At 41.2% G+C, this 12,019-nt stretch overlaps 1 protein-coding gene across 1 annotated transcript; it reads left to right on the top strand.

The window, feature by feature from the left end:
• The first annotated feature begins 1,600 nt into the window (after window positions 1-1,600).
• Window positions 1,601-11,934, top strand: rapsn (receptor-associated protein of the synapse, 43kD). The gene is made up of 8 exons (XM_017697036.2): window positions 1,601-2,193; window positions 3,489-3,827; window positions 5,311-5,469; window positions 7,480-7,578; window positions 8,874-8,996; window positions 9,178-9,231; window positions 9,567-9,766; window positions 9,906-11,934. The coding sequence occupies exons 1-8, from the start codon at window positions 1,969-1,971 to the stop codon at window positions 9,976-9,978; spliced, it is 1,272 nt and encodes a 423-aa protein (XP_017552525.1). The 5' UTR covers window positions 1,601-1,968; the 3' UTR covers window positions 9,979-11,934.
• Window positions 11,935-12,019: the final 85 nt, after the last annotated feature.

Below are 12,019 nucleotides of genomic sequence, written 5' to 3'. Positions count from 1 at the left end.
AAATTCCTCACAATGCGATCACCAAGAAGGTCTACATAGTATTGATAATATCTGTGTTTTATGTAATGTGCATATCCTCGGTGACTCTGGTAGTGAAGACTTTTGCTGATGGAACTGATACTCATGCAAAGGCTTTTAAAGCCGCAGACTTTTTATGACTTTCATTCCGTGATGTACTCTTTTGGCCAACATTTGCATTAAATGTGAAATATTAATTTTTTTTGTGTGTGTGTGTCGATTTGTCAGGGGGCCAGTTATGCTGTCAAATAGTCTTGGCGGATTCATTTTAAGCATCCAAACATCATTTTTGAACACACACACACTCAAAACTGCTATTCACACTGCTGCTGTCCAACTGGCTGGTAAGTCACAGAGACTGAGGAGGTGCTGTTCGTGTCTTCATCATTCAGTTGATCTGAAGTCCTGCGCTCTGCGCTGCTACAGGTTTTGTAGGTTTTGCTTATCGTAAACATTGTCTTGTTTGACAAGCTACTTGAATAGAAAGTGGCTTTTGTGTTTGTGTTTTATCTCAGAAAGCTTTATTAACTCTTATTTGCTGCAATATCTACACGTTTTTAGGAATACTTTTAGCCAAGTTTCAGAGTTGTTTTTAAATCTGACCTCATGTGGGTACAAGTACACTGGCAGTCATGAAGAACTACATGTATGTCATCCACTGCATTGTGTAGCTCCTCTAGTCTTAAAGAAAATCTCTCACTGCTTGTACATAAAAGCGATACACTCATATGAGCATTCTCCAATATCGCAGTGTACAAAGCTGGGATGTCCCAGTGCATCTTTCTTAAATTTAACTGTTCAAGGAAACCATTCTGGAATTGTGTTGTGACAAAGACGTGACTTACAACCTCCAGAGATTTATCTTGGGAAAGGTAACCTATCTTGTGAATGACAAGGCGATAAAAGTGCCTATTTGTATCCTTGAGGCAGACTGAAGGGGCGGGGGGGTAAAGAAAGTTAGCTTCAGCTCAGAGTTTGACGATTTGATCCTATTGATGTGTTTCAAGAAGCAGTGATACTGTAACTCAAGACAAATACCATGTCCGACTTTGTGAACTATTCTAAGCATCAGTTGCTGACACCGAAGCAGGGGGCTAAGGGGGACGGCACATATGCGCCTTAACAAGGCCCACCCACAGGAACTTGCCAGCCAGCGTAAGGAGTATTTGACTTACTCTCTTTCGATGTTGTGAAATAACTGTCCGTTTTTAGCCCACTTGCTGAGCTCAGATTCTTGCAAAGGGCTCTGGACACCCTTGTTCTAGTGCTTTTGTGCACTAGTGGCAGTTGTGGTGTTAACATTTAATGAACGCATTTGGGTAAGAAGGTAAAGGGTGGAATGCGAGGTGGGAGGAGAGGCGGGCAGGCGTCTTTTGTGACCTTGGGTCTTTTCAGAGACTGAAGCTGGATTCCAGCAGGGACACATGGTCCAGACTGACAAGGCCATCTGCTACAGCGCCAGCAGCAGAGAGGGAGGGAGGGTAGAGGTGAAGGAAGGGAGGGGGCCAGCGGACACAGAATTCCTCCCACTGGGGTGTGGAGGGAGTAGATATTCTGGGAGATCACTGCTTGGATCCTTGGATTGGGACTTATTCCTTCGGAGTCTTTAAATGTCGCTAAGATCACCTAAGGCTTCTGTGGTGGCCGTTTGAGAAGATCCAGGACTGGTGTTCAATCAAAGAAGTGCGGATGACTTTCTTGTAGTTCCTTCAAATTTCCCAATGGTGATGAGCAAGAGGGATCTTAGCTCTGGGGCTCTCATATGCAGTGGATCCAGTTTCTCCCTCATCTCTCTGCACCCCAAAGCTGAAAGCGGTGGATTAAAGAGGCTGGTGGGTGCAGAGGCCTGGTGTAGGTCGCCTTCCTTTCCACTGCTCCTCCTTTGTCCAAACAGTACAAGGAAAGGGATTGTATGCGTGGGCTTCTTCTGAAGGCCGAAGAGCCAGGTGGATGATTATTTTTATGAGGCACATTCTGACAGAGATGGGCCAGGACCAAACAAAGCAGCAGATCGAGAAAGGGTTGAAGCTTTACCAGTCCAATGAGACAGGGAAAGCTCTACATGTCTGGCTGAAAGTGCTGGAGAAGACGTCTGATCCTGGGGGGAAGTTCAGGGCTTTAGGTTGCCTGATCACAGCACACTCAGAGATGGGGAAATACAAAGAGATGCTAAAGGTAGGTTAATAAAATCATAAGACATTATTTTCCAGCAAGAACATTATTGGCAAGCTCAGCTTTCATTTTTTTTGCTGGTTTTTTTAAAGGTTTTAAGCTGTTTTGAGCAAATCTACTGGAAATTCATCTTGTAAGATATTTTATTAGTATGACATGCAAGATTGACTTAAAGTCAAACCTTTTATTGCAAAACTTGATGAGCTCAACTTTAAGCTTTTCGAAGAGATTTTAATGGATGGGATTATGTATTTTAATAATATTAATAATAAATTAATATTTTATATATATTTAATATACCATCAAGACATCCATGGTCCAGATAAAATTTGACCATAAGCAATGTTGTCTAATGTTGTCCTAATTGTTCCCAGAAACCCTTCCAAATTCATTTTAAAAGTAGGATTTGAATATGTATGAATTCGTACATGGCTACTGTTTATTTATTAGGTTATGTTCAAATATAGCATTACTACTATTTAATCTGAAATGTAAAAATGAGAATGCATGAATGTTTAATGACATTTTAAGATGTTTCTCAGGTAAAGCATGCAGAGCCATTTTTAATTTGTGGCTTCCGTAGGAAAGGCGTAAAGAGAGACCTGCGCTATATGATCCTCAGCTCAGTGCAGCTTGTTGACACTAAGCCTCTTACTCACATAGAAACATGTTTTGCTGTGTTTAGTGAAGACTTCATTAGCAAGTTAATACACTTAAACAACGTAAACAGAGTAGGCGTCAGTGTTGAACACAGCAGTAAAATTGTGCTCATACTTTTCCAACTTTCTGTACCGTAGCAGAAAAAGATGCTCTTGCAAGACGCCAATCGACAGAGAGTAAAGTAGTACATTTTCACAACTGTGTAAAATCATTTGTCAACTGAACGAAATCCCCCCTGAGCATACATCTGCATTCATAAGGATGGAAAAGGCAAGTGTCCGAGAAGCTTCATAAAAACCTCCCCAAAAAAAAGAAACCATGTACTTGTATTTCATTACAGAATAGCAGTACATTGACCCTTTCAAGAGGGTCAACAACAGAAGGGTTTGGATGATGAGGTCTAGTCTCCAGGGAAACAGTAGCATATGGCATGAAAGGATTCAGTGTTGGCTCACAGATACCATGTATAAATAATACTAGAGCTTGCATAAGAATATCCCGCTGGTGCAACTGCACATAAAATGCCTGGACATGCACTGCTGTCTTAAACCTTCACTGTGGTCAGTTCCCTGACAGTGTATTTTATACATTGTTGTTTTATCCTTCCCTCCACAAACATACATCCCCTTCACCATCAGTACGCCCTAGCTCAAATCGACACGGCGCGAGAGATGGAGGATCCAGACTACCTAACGGAAGGGTACCTGAACCTGGCCCGCAGCAATGAGAAGCTCTGCGACTTCCAGAAGACCATTTCCTACTGCAAGACCTGCTTAAACATGCAGGGCACCACGGTGAGCCTGCAGCTCAACGGCCAGGTGTGTCTGAGCATGGGCAACGCCTTCCTAGGCCTCAGTGTCTTCCAGAAAGCTCTGGAGAGTTATGAGAAGGCCCTGAGGTATGCACACAACAATGACGACAAGATGCTGGAGTGCAGGGTGTGCTGCAGCTTGGGCAACTTCTACATTCAGTTAAAGGTACTGTTCTCAAAAATCCATGAGGGCTTTCTATGGGAATGTGGAAACAGTTAGTCTCCTGTTCTTGTCTGTGTATTTTTGGTTCACATGTGAAAAGAACTGCTCATGAATGGCTTTGTTCGATAGAGATGTAAAATGTCACTTCCAATTCCTGTTCAAAAAAGTTCTTTCAAAAACTGTAATCGTGGGCTGGAGGTTGGGGAGCTGGCCCTGTGACCGGAAGGTCGCCGGTTCAATCCCCAGTGCCGACTGAGGTGTCCTTGAGCAAGACACCTAACCCCCAACTGCTCCCCAGGCACCGTGGATAGGGCTGCCCACCGCTCCGGGCAAGTGTGCTCACTGCCCCCTAGTGTGTGTGTTCACTAGTGTGTATGTGGTGTTACACTTCACGGATGGGTCAAATGCGGAGGTGGAATTTCTCCGTTTGTGGGATTAAAAAAAAACTATCACTTAATACTGAGCTTTAAAATGAGCTAGTTTTTAATTGAAGCACTTCATTTAAGGTGGTCATCTAAATGTACCATGCTCAGACAAATATTGTACTGCAGGACAATATTTAATAGACTGCAGCTTTTTAAATTATCATCTCTCAGTGAAAATGTACGCCACTGCATTATATTAAACAAAATAACTGCAATATGTGCCCATGCCGAATGAAATGTCAAGCCTTGGTTTGTTGCTGAATTGAATCAGATTCTTTCTTTTTTCAAGCGTTATTTGGTTTAGTAGGGCTGAATCTAGGTAAAGGACTAGTGCCATAACTGTGTAGTCTTTAAAACTGTTTTGCACCAGCCTTCTCTCATGCACAGCCTCCTAGGCTGCAGTCATTTTGCAGCAGTAATTCACAGTTAAAATAGGCACCACAGATTACATGGTCGTAACAAACCACCGACATGTAAGATGCCGTGCATCAGCAGGCAAGCCAGGCAGAGCAGGCCGGGCCAGATATAGGCTTTTGTACTCACCTTGACACCAGAGATTTGTAGTATATAATCCCCTGTATCCCCAGAAAGATCTACTGTAATGAGTGTGTGACAAAATGGCATGTGGTGAATGTACTCATATGTCGCATCCACCAGCTTTCAGAATATAGAAAATGCACTGACCCTGTCCACTTTTAACACCTTTGTGCAGTGTTTCCCTGCTCCGGTTCTCTATGTCCATCTGCATTGCGCTGGAGTGCCTCTCCAGCTGTGCACACCTGATTCTGCTCATTAACAAACTGTGCTGTACAAACACTAGAGTTAAGAAACACTGATGTTAAGAAAAGCTACGTGTTTGAGATTTTCACTTTTCACTGATGATGGTGTTTCAGTGCAATTGGTTGATATCAAAAGTCAAAATCAAAACAAATAAACTAATTCAATTAGTTTCCAAACTTGAATAATCTCATCCATCCATGCATCGAGGAGAATGATCACCATGTCTCATAATATGCCATATTTGACTCTGGTGAACACGTGCGTGTCTTATACGTTTTCAGGATTACGAAAAGGCCCTGTTCTTCCCATGCAAAGCTGCGGAACTTGTAAACGACTATGGAAAGGGGTGGAGCCTGAAGTACCGTGCCATGAGCCAGTACCACATGTCCGTGGCCTACAGGAAACTAGATCGGCTGCCAGACGCCATGGAATGTTGTGAGGTACACAACAGTAGGGGACTAGACGAAGACCACCAAGTTTATTTCTGTAATCGAATAATCTAACAACTATCCCTTGATTAACAGACCAATCTAAATATTAGGCCTACTTCCACAGAATGACCGTCACTCAAATATGTCTCTGTTCAACAAACAGTATCTTTATGGTAAAGAATGAAGCGATAGAAGCCAAACTGTCTCCAGCATTTTTTGCAGTGTATTTCAGAGTGGTTTTGTTTTCGAATATAATTTTTGACAAATTCTTTTGATCAATAACCATCCGTCACAAGTTGGCAATTAATCATTAACTGAGAAGCTTAAAATCAAGGACACAACCCATCAAACTCTCAGAAACCTCCAGATCTAAACGCTGACTGGCTGAGTTATGTTAGAAAGTGTGCCTTGTATGGACGGTGAAGCACAGTACTGATACGTTGTGCTATAGTGGGTCTGTCTACCGGAACCAACTGCCTGTTGCACCTTTATTTCTCAATGTCCTTGATAAAACCAGCCTATTTAAATAGAAACTGTTGTTTGACATAAATTAAGGTTTTTAACCAATAGCAGTTGATTATTTCCCATTAATCATTCGAATCCCAAGTTTTTAAGTAAACAACCCGATGAAAGGCTGTCTTTAGTCCATAATTGATGTCACTGATACCTAATTGACTGTGACAACTAATCACTAAAGCCCTAAGTAAAGCCTCAAAGGCGGTTTATTCAGGGTAAGACACTGAAGTCATTTTAGGAGTGCTGTCAGCATCTATACATCCCTTCACAGCAGTGACACAACATACCGGTAGCAACAGATCAGACAACAGACAGACAATCTCAATATAGTTATCTACTCGTAACTTAAACCTTTGCATACAGACTTTGGCAAACACTGTAAACATAGCGCAGCTTGCATCAGTGGTCACATGAGCGTTTATGAGTGCCAACACCTTAATCCCACTGGCTGCCATATATTGATCATATTTATCAGTCCCCTTGGCACAACCCTGGCCTCAGACCCTATGTGGCTGTGAGCAAGGACCAACAACTGACAGGTGCAGCTGTTTGTGGGACTAGTGCCAAATCCATCCCCCACCTCCTGAGCCCAAACCAGACCCACCCCCTTTACTATGGCTCATGCAAAAACGTCAGCAAAGGGCTCTCTACAGCACTGAGGTGCCCTCTGAGAGGAGTGATAATGAAGAGCTTAGCTCTCACCCCCTCTCTAATGACCATAAGAGCAGTGTAGCAGAGAGTCATCGCTCTGGACCGTGAGAGTCACAATGCAGCACTGCTGCGGTCACAGATGACAAGAGTGGCGCATTCCTCATTTATGGCTGTGTTACAGGAGGGATTAAATTTCAGCATGCAAGTGGCAGGGGGAGTGAATTTCTGAAAGTTTCTGAAAAATACATGGAATGCTTTTATGCAATGTGCTTACACATAAGGCAAAAAAAAAACAAAAACAACAAAAAAAACGTTTAATTTACACTATTTTTACCCCAGATGCACAGGGATCATAGATGAGCGTAATGTCTCAATTTTGCTTTTCTAGTTTTGTGCTGGAGCTATAAGATTAATACCTCATACCCACCTGATAGCAGCATGCAAACATGCCTAAATCATCACATGCTATGTGTACTAGTTAATCTTTTATAAACTTGCTCATGTGGTTTCTATAAAAGTGGATCAAAGCACGTCACATAACTGAACAGTAGTAGTAACAAGTCTTTAACCCTGAATTTAATCTTTTCATGGGTCCATTTTTACAGATAAACCGCATAAGCAAGTCAAATTGAGATTACTTGTGTGGTCCGAGATGGAGCTTGTTAGCTCCATTAATCTTGCACTAGTCATTTTATCCCATGCAAAAACACAGAGGACACTTCCTACACTAACTTTGTCTCCGACATTTAGAGAACAGGGAAAACTGTGTAAACTGGATTTTTCACCAAACTATTCCTGCAAGGCTCTTATTGAAGAGAAAAGTCATTTTATGTAGATCCCCATTACTTACAGGAATCAATGAAGATTGCACTCCAGCATGGAGACCGTCCTCTGCAGGCCATGTGTCTTCTGAACTTTGCTGATATTCATCGTTGCCGAAATGATGTTGATGTAAGTCAGCTTCAACTCTACACTTTCCTAAATTATTTTGAATTGGAATCATGACATCGCAGCATCAAAACAGTTCTGGGCATCAACACATGAATATCTGTATTTAAGTGCTTTTTATTGTTCCTCTGATTTTATTTCTTCCAAAGCTTTTCTAATAACTGACAGAGCTGGCCGAAGTACACAAATCATGTACTTGAGTTAAAGTAGAGACCCCCAAGGTAAAATATTCCTCCAGTAAAAGTAGAAGTTCCTCCCTTTAAACCTCCACTTGAGTAAAAGTACTAAAGTATTTCCCTTCAAATGTACTTAAGTATAAAGTAAAAGTACTAAAAGAGTAATTCTGGCTCTGATGTCCTGTTATCATTTTTATAACCAGACTGGCTTCATGAACTCATTTCAGGTGAAAGTCCTCCAGCGTCTCTCTTGGTAAACCAGTCTTTTAATAGAACGTCATTAATTAGTGACGCTGACGTCTATTAAAATGATCAGAAGCACAAAACACTGAAGGTAAACAGTTTCCATCAGGGAGAACCGAGTGGCTCTGAAATCACTTTTTACACACAAGCAAAGTTTCAGTTTCAGATTTATTTACAACTTAGTTCCAAGTTTAAGTTGAATAAAAACTGGCTTTAAACTCAGGATCACAGATGAGCTCCTTTACTATGTTGATCTGTAGGCGTCTGTTCATAAACATAAACCAGCCCAAACTCATTTACTATAAAATGAAATGGTGTTTGTAGAAATTCAGAAAAAAGCCGCGTCAGTCTCGACTGCATATGTGGACATATTTCTATATTGAGCTCTATTTACACAAAGTTAGGTTAGTTCATCATTTATGTTGAACAGACTCTCCCAAAGTTTTACGCTGCTGCGCTGACGTTGAACCGCGTGCTGCACTGGGTCGGTATGACCAACAGGTCAAAACCAGCTCTAAACAAAGTGACCGCTGGGCCCTGATTGGTGCTCTGGCTTTGCGCTTCTTTCGTTTTGACATGTTACGTTTTTATACACACAGAAACCAAAAGGAACGACAGATTTCTCAAAATGTAGGAGGAAAAAGTCGGATATTAGACTCTGAAATGTAGCGGAGTGAAAGGAGAAAGACGCCCAGAACGGAGAAACTTCAGTACAGATACACCAAAAATACTAAAGTACAGAAACTAATTACATCTACTCAGTTACTCAGTTACTGTCCACCTCTGATAACTGAGATATCCAGAAACTTTTAAGAATCACGGCACTATGTTTAAGAATTTAAGGTTGATTATTTCATTGCTGTTTTCTCACCTGTCCAGAAAGCATTCCCTCGCTATGAGTCTTCAATGTGTATAATGACAGAGATTGGCAATCGCTTGGGACAAGCATCCATCTACTTGGGAGTGGGGAAGTGCTGGCTGCTGCAGAAGGAGCATGACAAGGTTGAGAATTAATCTGCACATATTTTTACAGCTGCACCGAAAACACTTAAGGCCATGAGGACCGTATTGTTCTATGTTTTTGTCTACTTTAAATATATGAAATTATGTTCAGTTCAGTTTGTCCTTTTTATTAAATATCTGATTGATCTTAATAATTACCCATTTTTTAACTCTGCTCTAGGCACTGGACTCTTTTCAGCGAGCAAATGAACTTGCAGAGGAAACAGGAAATAAGGTGTGTAATGTCCATCTCGTTCCACAACCTTTTCACTCAGCTACATTTCAAATTTACATTCATGGCATTTGGCTGACCGTCTTATCCAGAGCGACTTACAATTTGATCATTTTACACAAGTAGGCGAAGGCGGTGTTAGGAGTCTTGCCCAAGGACTCTACGGGTATAGTGTAGGGTGTTTACCCAGGTGGGGGACTGAACCCCAGTCTACAGCGTAGAAGGTAGAGGTGTTAACCACTACACTAACCAACCACAACACCATTTCAAATGTTTTCTTTCATCTGCTAAAATCATAACCCATCTCCACATGTTGCTGGTCATGGGTTCTTCCACAGCTGTGTTCCCTGAAGGTGCACTGCCTGACGGAGGGCATCTACCGAAGCAGGGAGCAGCAGGAAGAGCTGAGGGAGCAGGTGGTGAAGTTCCTGCAGTGTGTAGAGGAACTGGAGCTCTACTGCGGCATGTGTGGAGAGTCCATTGGGGAGAAGAACCAGCAGCTGCAGGCCTTGCCCTGCTCCCACATTTTCCACCTCAAGTAAGTGGCCCTGCACTCGTGCTTGGTACCTGTGAAGAGGCATGAACGTCTAATATTAATACATTTTGACCGTTTTCTGCATTTTTTTGAAGACTTGTGAGCTGGTGAGTTGATTATGTACTGTTTTCTGTTCTAACAGGTGCCTGCAGACAAACGGGACACAGGGTTGTCCAAAATGTCGCCGTGCTTCTATGAAGCCAGGTTTCGTATGACGTGCAATAGTTATAAAGTCCAGCCTTGGACAAGGTGACCCGTCCCCAAAGTGGCTTCTCTTGAGATAAACACTGCAGTGTTCTCTACCAGGAGACACACACAGGGAATGTGTTCGATTCCAGTCTGTTCGTTTCATGTGGAGTTAACATCAAGCCTGAACACATCGTCCCACCGGGAGAAATAATCACAGTGGAAGACTTCAACAGTCTGCACCAAGCGTAATGCTTGGAGCGGTGCGATTTTGAAGAGAACACACTACCTCTGACTCAAAAACTGTTTTTCTTACTGGCTGAGGCAGTGACTATTGCCTGAAAGACCATGTGAGATGAGACACAGAGGTGGTCATTACACATACCATATATTGGATCTTTAAGGCATGCCATTTTTTGGCAACTGTATATTTAATAAAAAGAAATGTTTGCTGTTTGTGAAACTGCAGTGACCTTGCAGGCCTTCATTTGTCACTAGGCTACTTTATACCATGGACTCTTAAATCCTACCTATTTATATGTTACCACTATCGTATATATATATATATATATATACACTATGAAGTTCTGTTATCCACCAGTCGTCTCCTAAATAGGTCAATTACGTAACTTCTGTCAGATCCAAAATGATCTAATTTATCAAATATATTTAACACATAATAATGCAATATTTCTCATATTTGTTTTCCATTAAGTTGACAAAGTGGCACAATTACTCACATAGGTCAGTTTTTTCCCCAACTAAAATAAAACGTGCTGCTGTGTGGTCAAAAATTAATCAAACTAATGATGAAATTTAGAAACTTTAGAATTTTTTATTTTTTTGCCAGTGTATTTTTTTTGTAACACTGAGTTGGACTATAGCATCTGAAATACTAGCAATGCTTTGAAAAAGACCCAAATGTCATTTTTGTCATTTCTTTTTTGTGGGTGCTTTGATTTGAAACTCCAGTCTGCATTATATAAATCAGTCATTCAGATATCCATCCATCCATCCATCCATCCATCCATCCATCCATCCATCCATCCATCCATCCATCCATTTTCTAAGCCGCTTCTCCGTCAGGGTCGCGGTGGGGTGCTGGAGCTTTTCCCAGCGGTCTTGTTTTGTGAATTTTTGTAAGATTTGTTTTCTGTTTCATGTAGATGACAATTTATTTCACCACACTTCAAACCATGTGAGCTGTACTGAATGTCTGCTGCAGTTGATCTTAATCCAAGTCCAAAGGGTCAACCTATTACTGTATTTTTCATACCCTCCAAACCCTAACACAGCTATTTCACTGGGTAATTGTAAAGCCCTTTACGAGCCAAGTGTGACTGGAGAAACGACATGGAACTGTACCGTGCTTTGGGTTATGGGCACTAGGACTGGGAACCACTGGTCTATGTTTGCTTTTGACCCACATGGCTCCGCTATTCTCACTCCACACTAGTTATTCCTAGTTATTCAACTGATACTATAGCAAATATGGCATGCATGATTTAAACTTTGATACATCTTATAAACTGAAACAAGTTTTCACAGATACATGCATACATATATATATATATACACACAGTTGAGCATGTCAACTCTTAATAAGGTGTAAAATTCATTTTTATAAGTATATGGGAGCAAAGTGAGATAATGCTGCTCTTCTATTCTTCTTTCTCTTTTCATACTTAGCCTTCTTGACTTATCTGTTTATTAATTATACTTTTTGTTTTCAAAATGTATTAGAATTGTCCCGTTTTACTAACAAACTGCATGTTGCCCAGTGTAGCTACTTTGCATTCTGGCAACTCACAATCTATAACTACCTCTTTACATATGTTCTTCGCAATATAAGCATGTTTGCGCTTAAGAATCAGATTAAAGCTCTGATTATGTAATTATAGACTGAAATGTTTGAAAATGGTCCTACGTACATACCCAGGGACTTTTTTTATAGAAAAAATTAAATAAAGAATATCTTTGCTACATTCACTGGCAGCCTCTTCCTTTTCCTTAAAGGGGACCTAGTTGACGTCTACATATTTTTGCTACAACAGGAAGCTTTGCGGATCC

This window comes from Pygocentrus nattereri, chromosome 7 (genome assembly GCF_015220715.1).
Source record: "Pygocentrus nattereri isolate fPygNat1 chromosome 7, fPygNat1.pri, whole genome shotgun sequence".
In the NCBI taxonomy this organism is placed as follows: domain Eukaryota; kingdom Metazoa; phylum Chordata; class Actinopteri; order Characiformes; family Serrasalmidae; genus Pygocentrus; species Pygocentrus nattereri.
The sequence above is the reverse complement of the archived record's forward strand: the minus strand, read 5'-3'. Positions and strand labels throughout refer to the sequence as shown.

Coding starts and splice junctions, on each gene's coding strand:
- rapsn (XM_017697036.2), top strand. CDS start 1,969: ATGATTATTTTTATGAGGCACATTCTGACAGAGATGGGCCAGGACCAA. Junction 3,828..5,310: donor ACTTCTACATTCAGTTAAAG/GTACTGTTCTCA, acceptor ATACGTTTTCAG/GATTACGAAAAGGCCCTGTT. Junction 8,997..9,177: donor TGCAGAAGGAGCATGACAAG/GTTGAGAATTAA, acceptor ACTCTGCTCTAG/GCACTGGACTCTTTTCAGCG.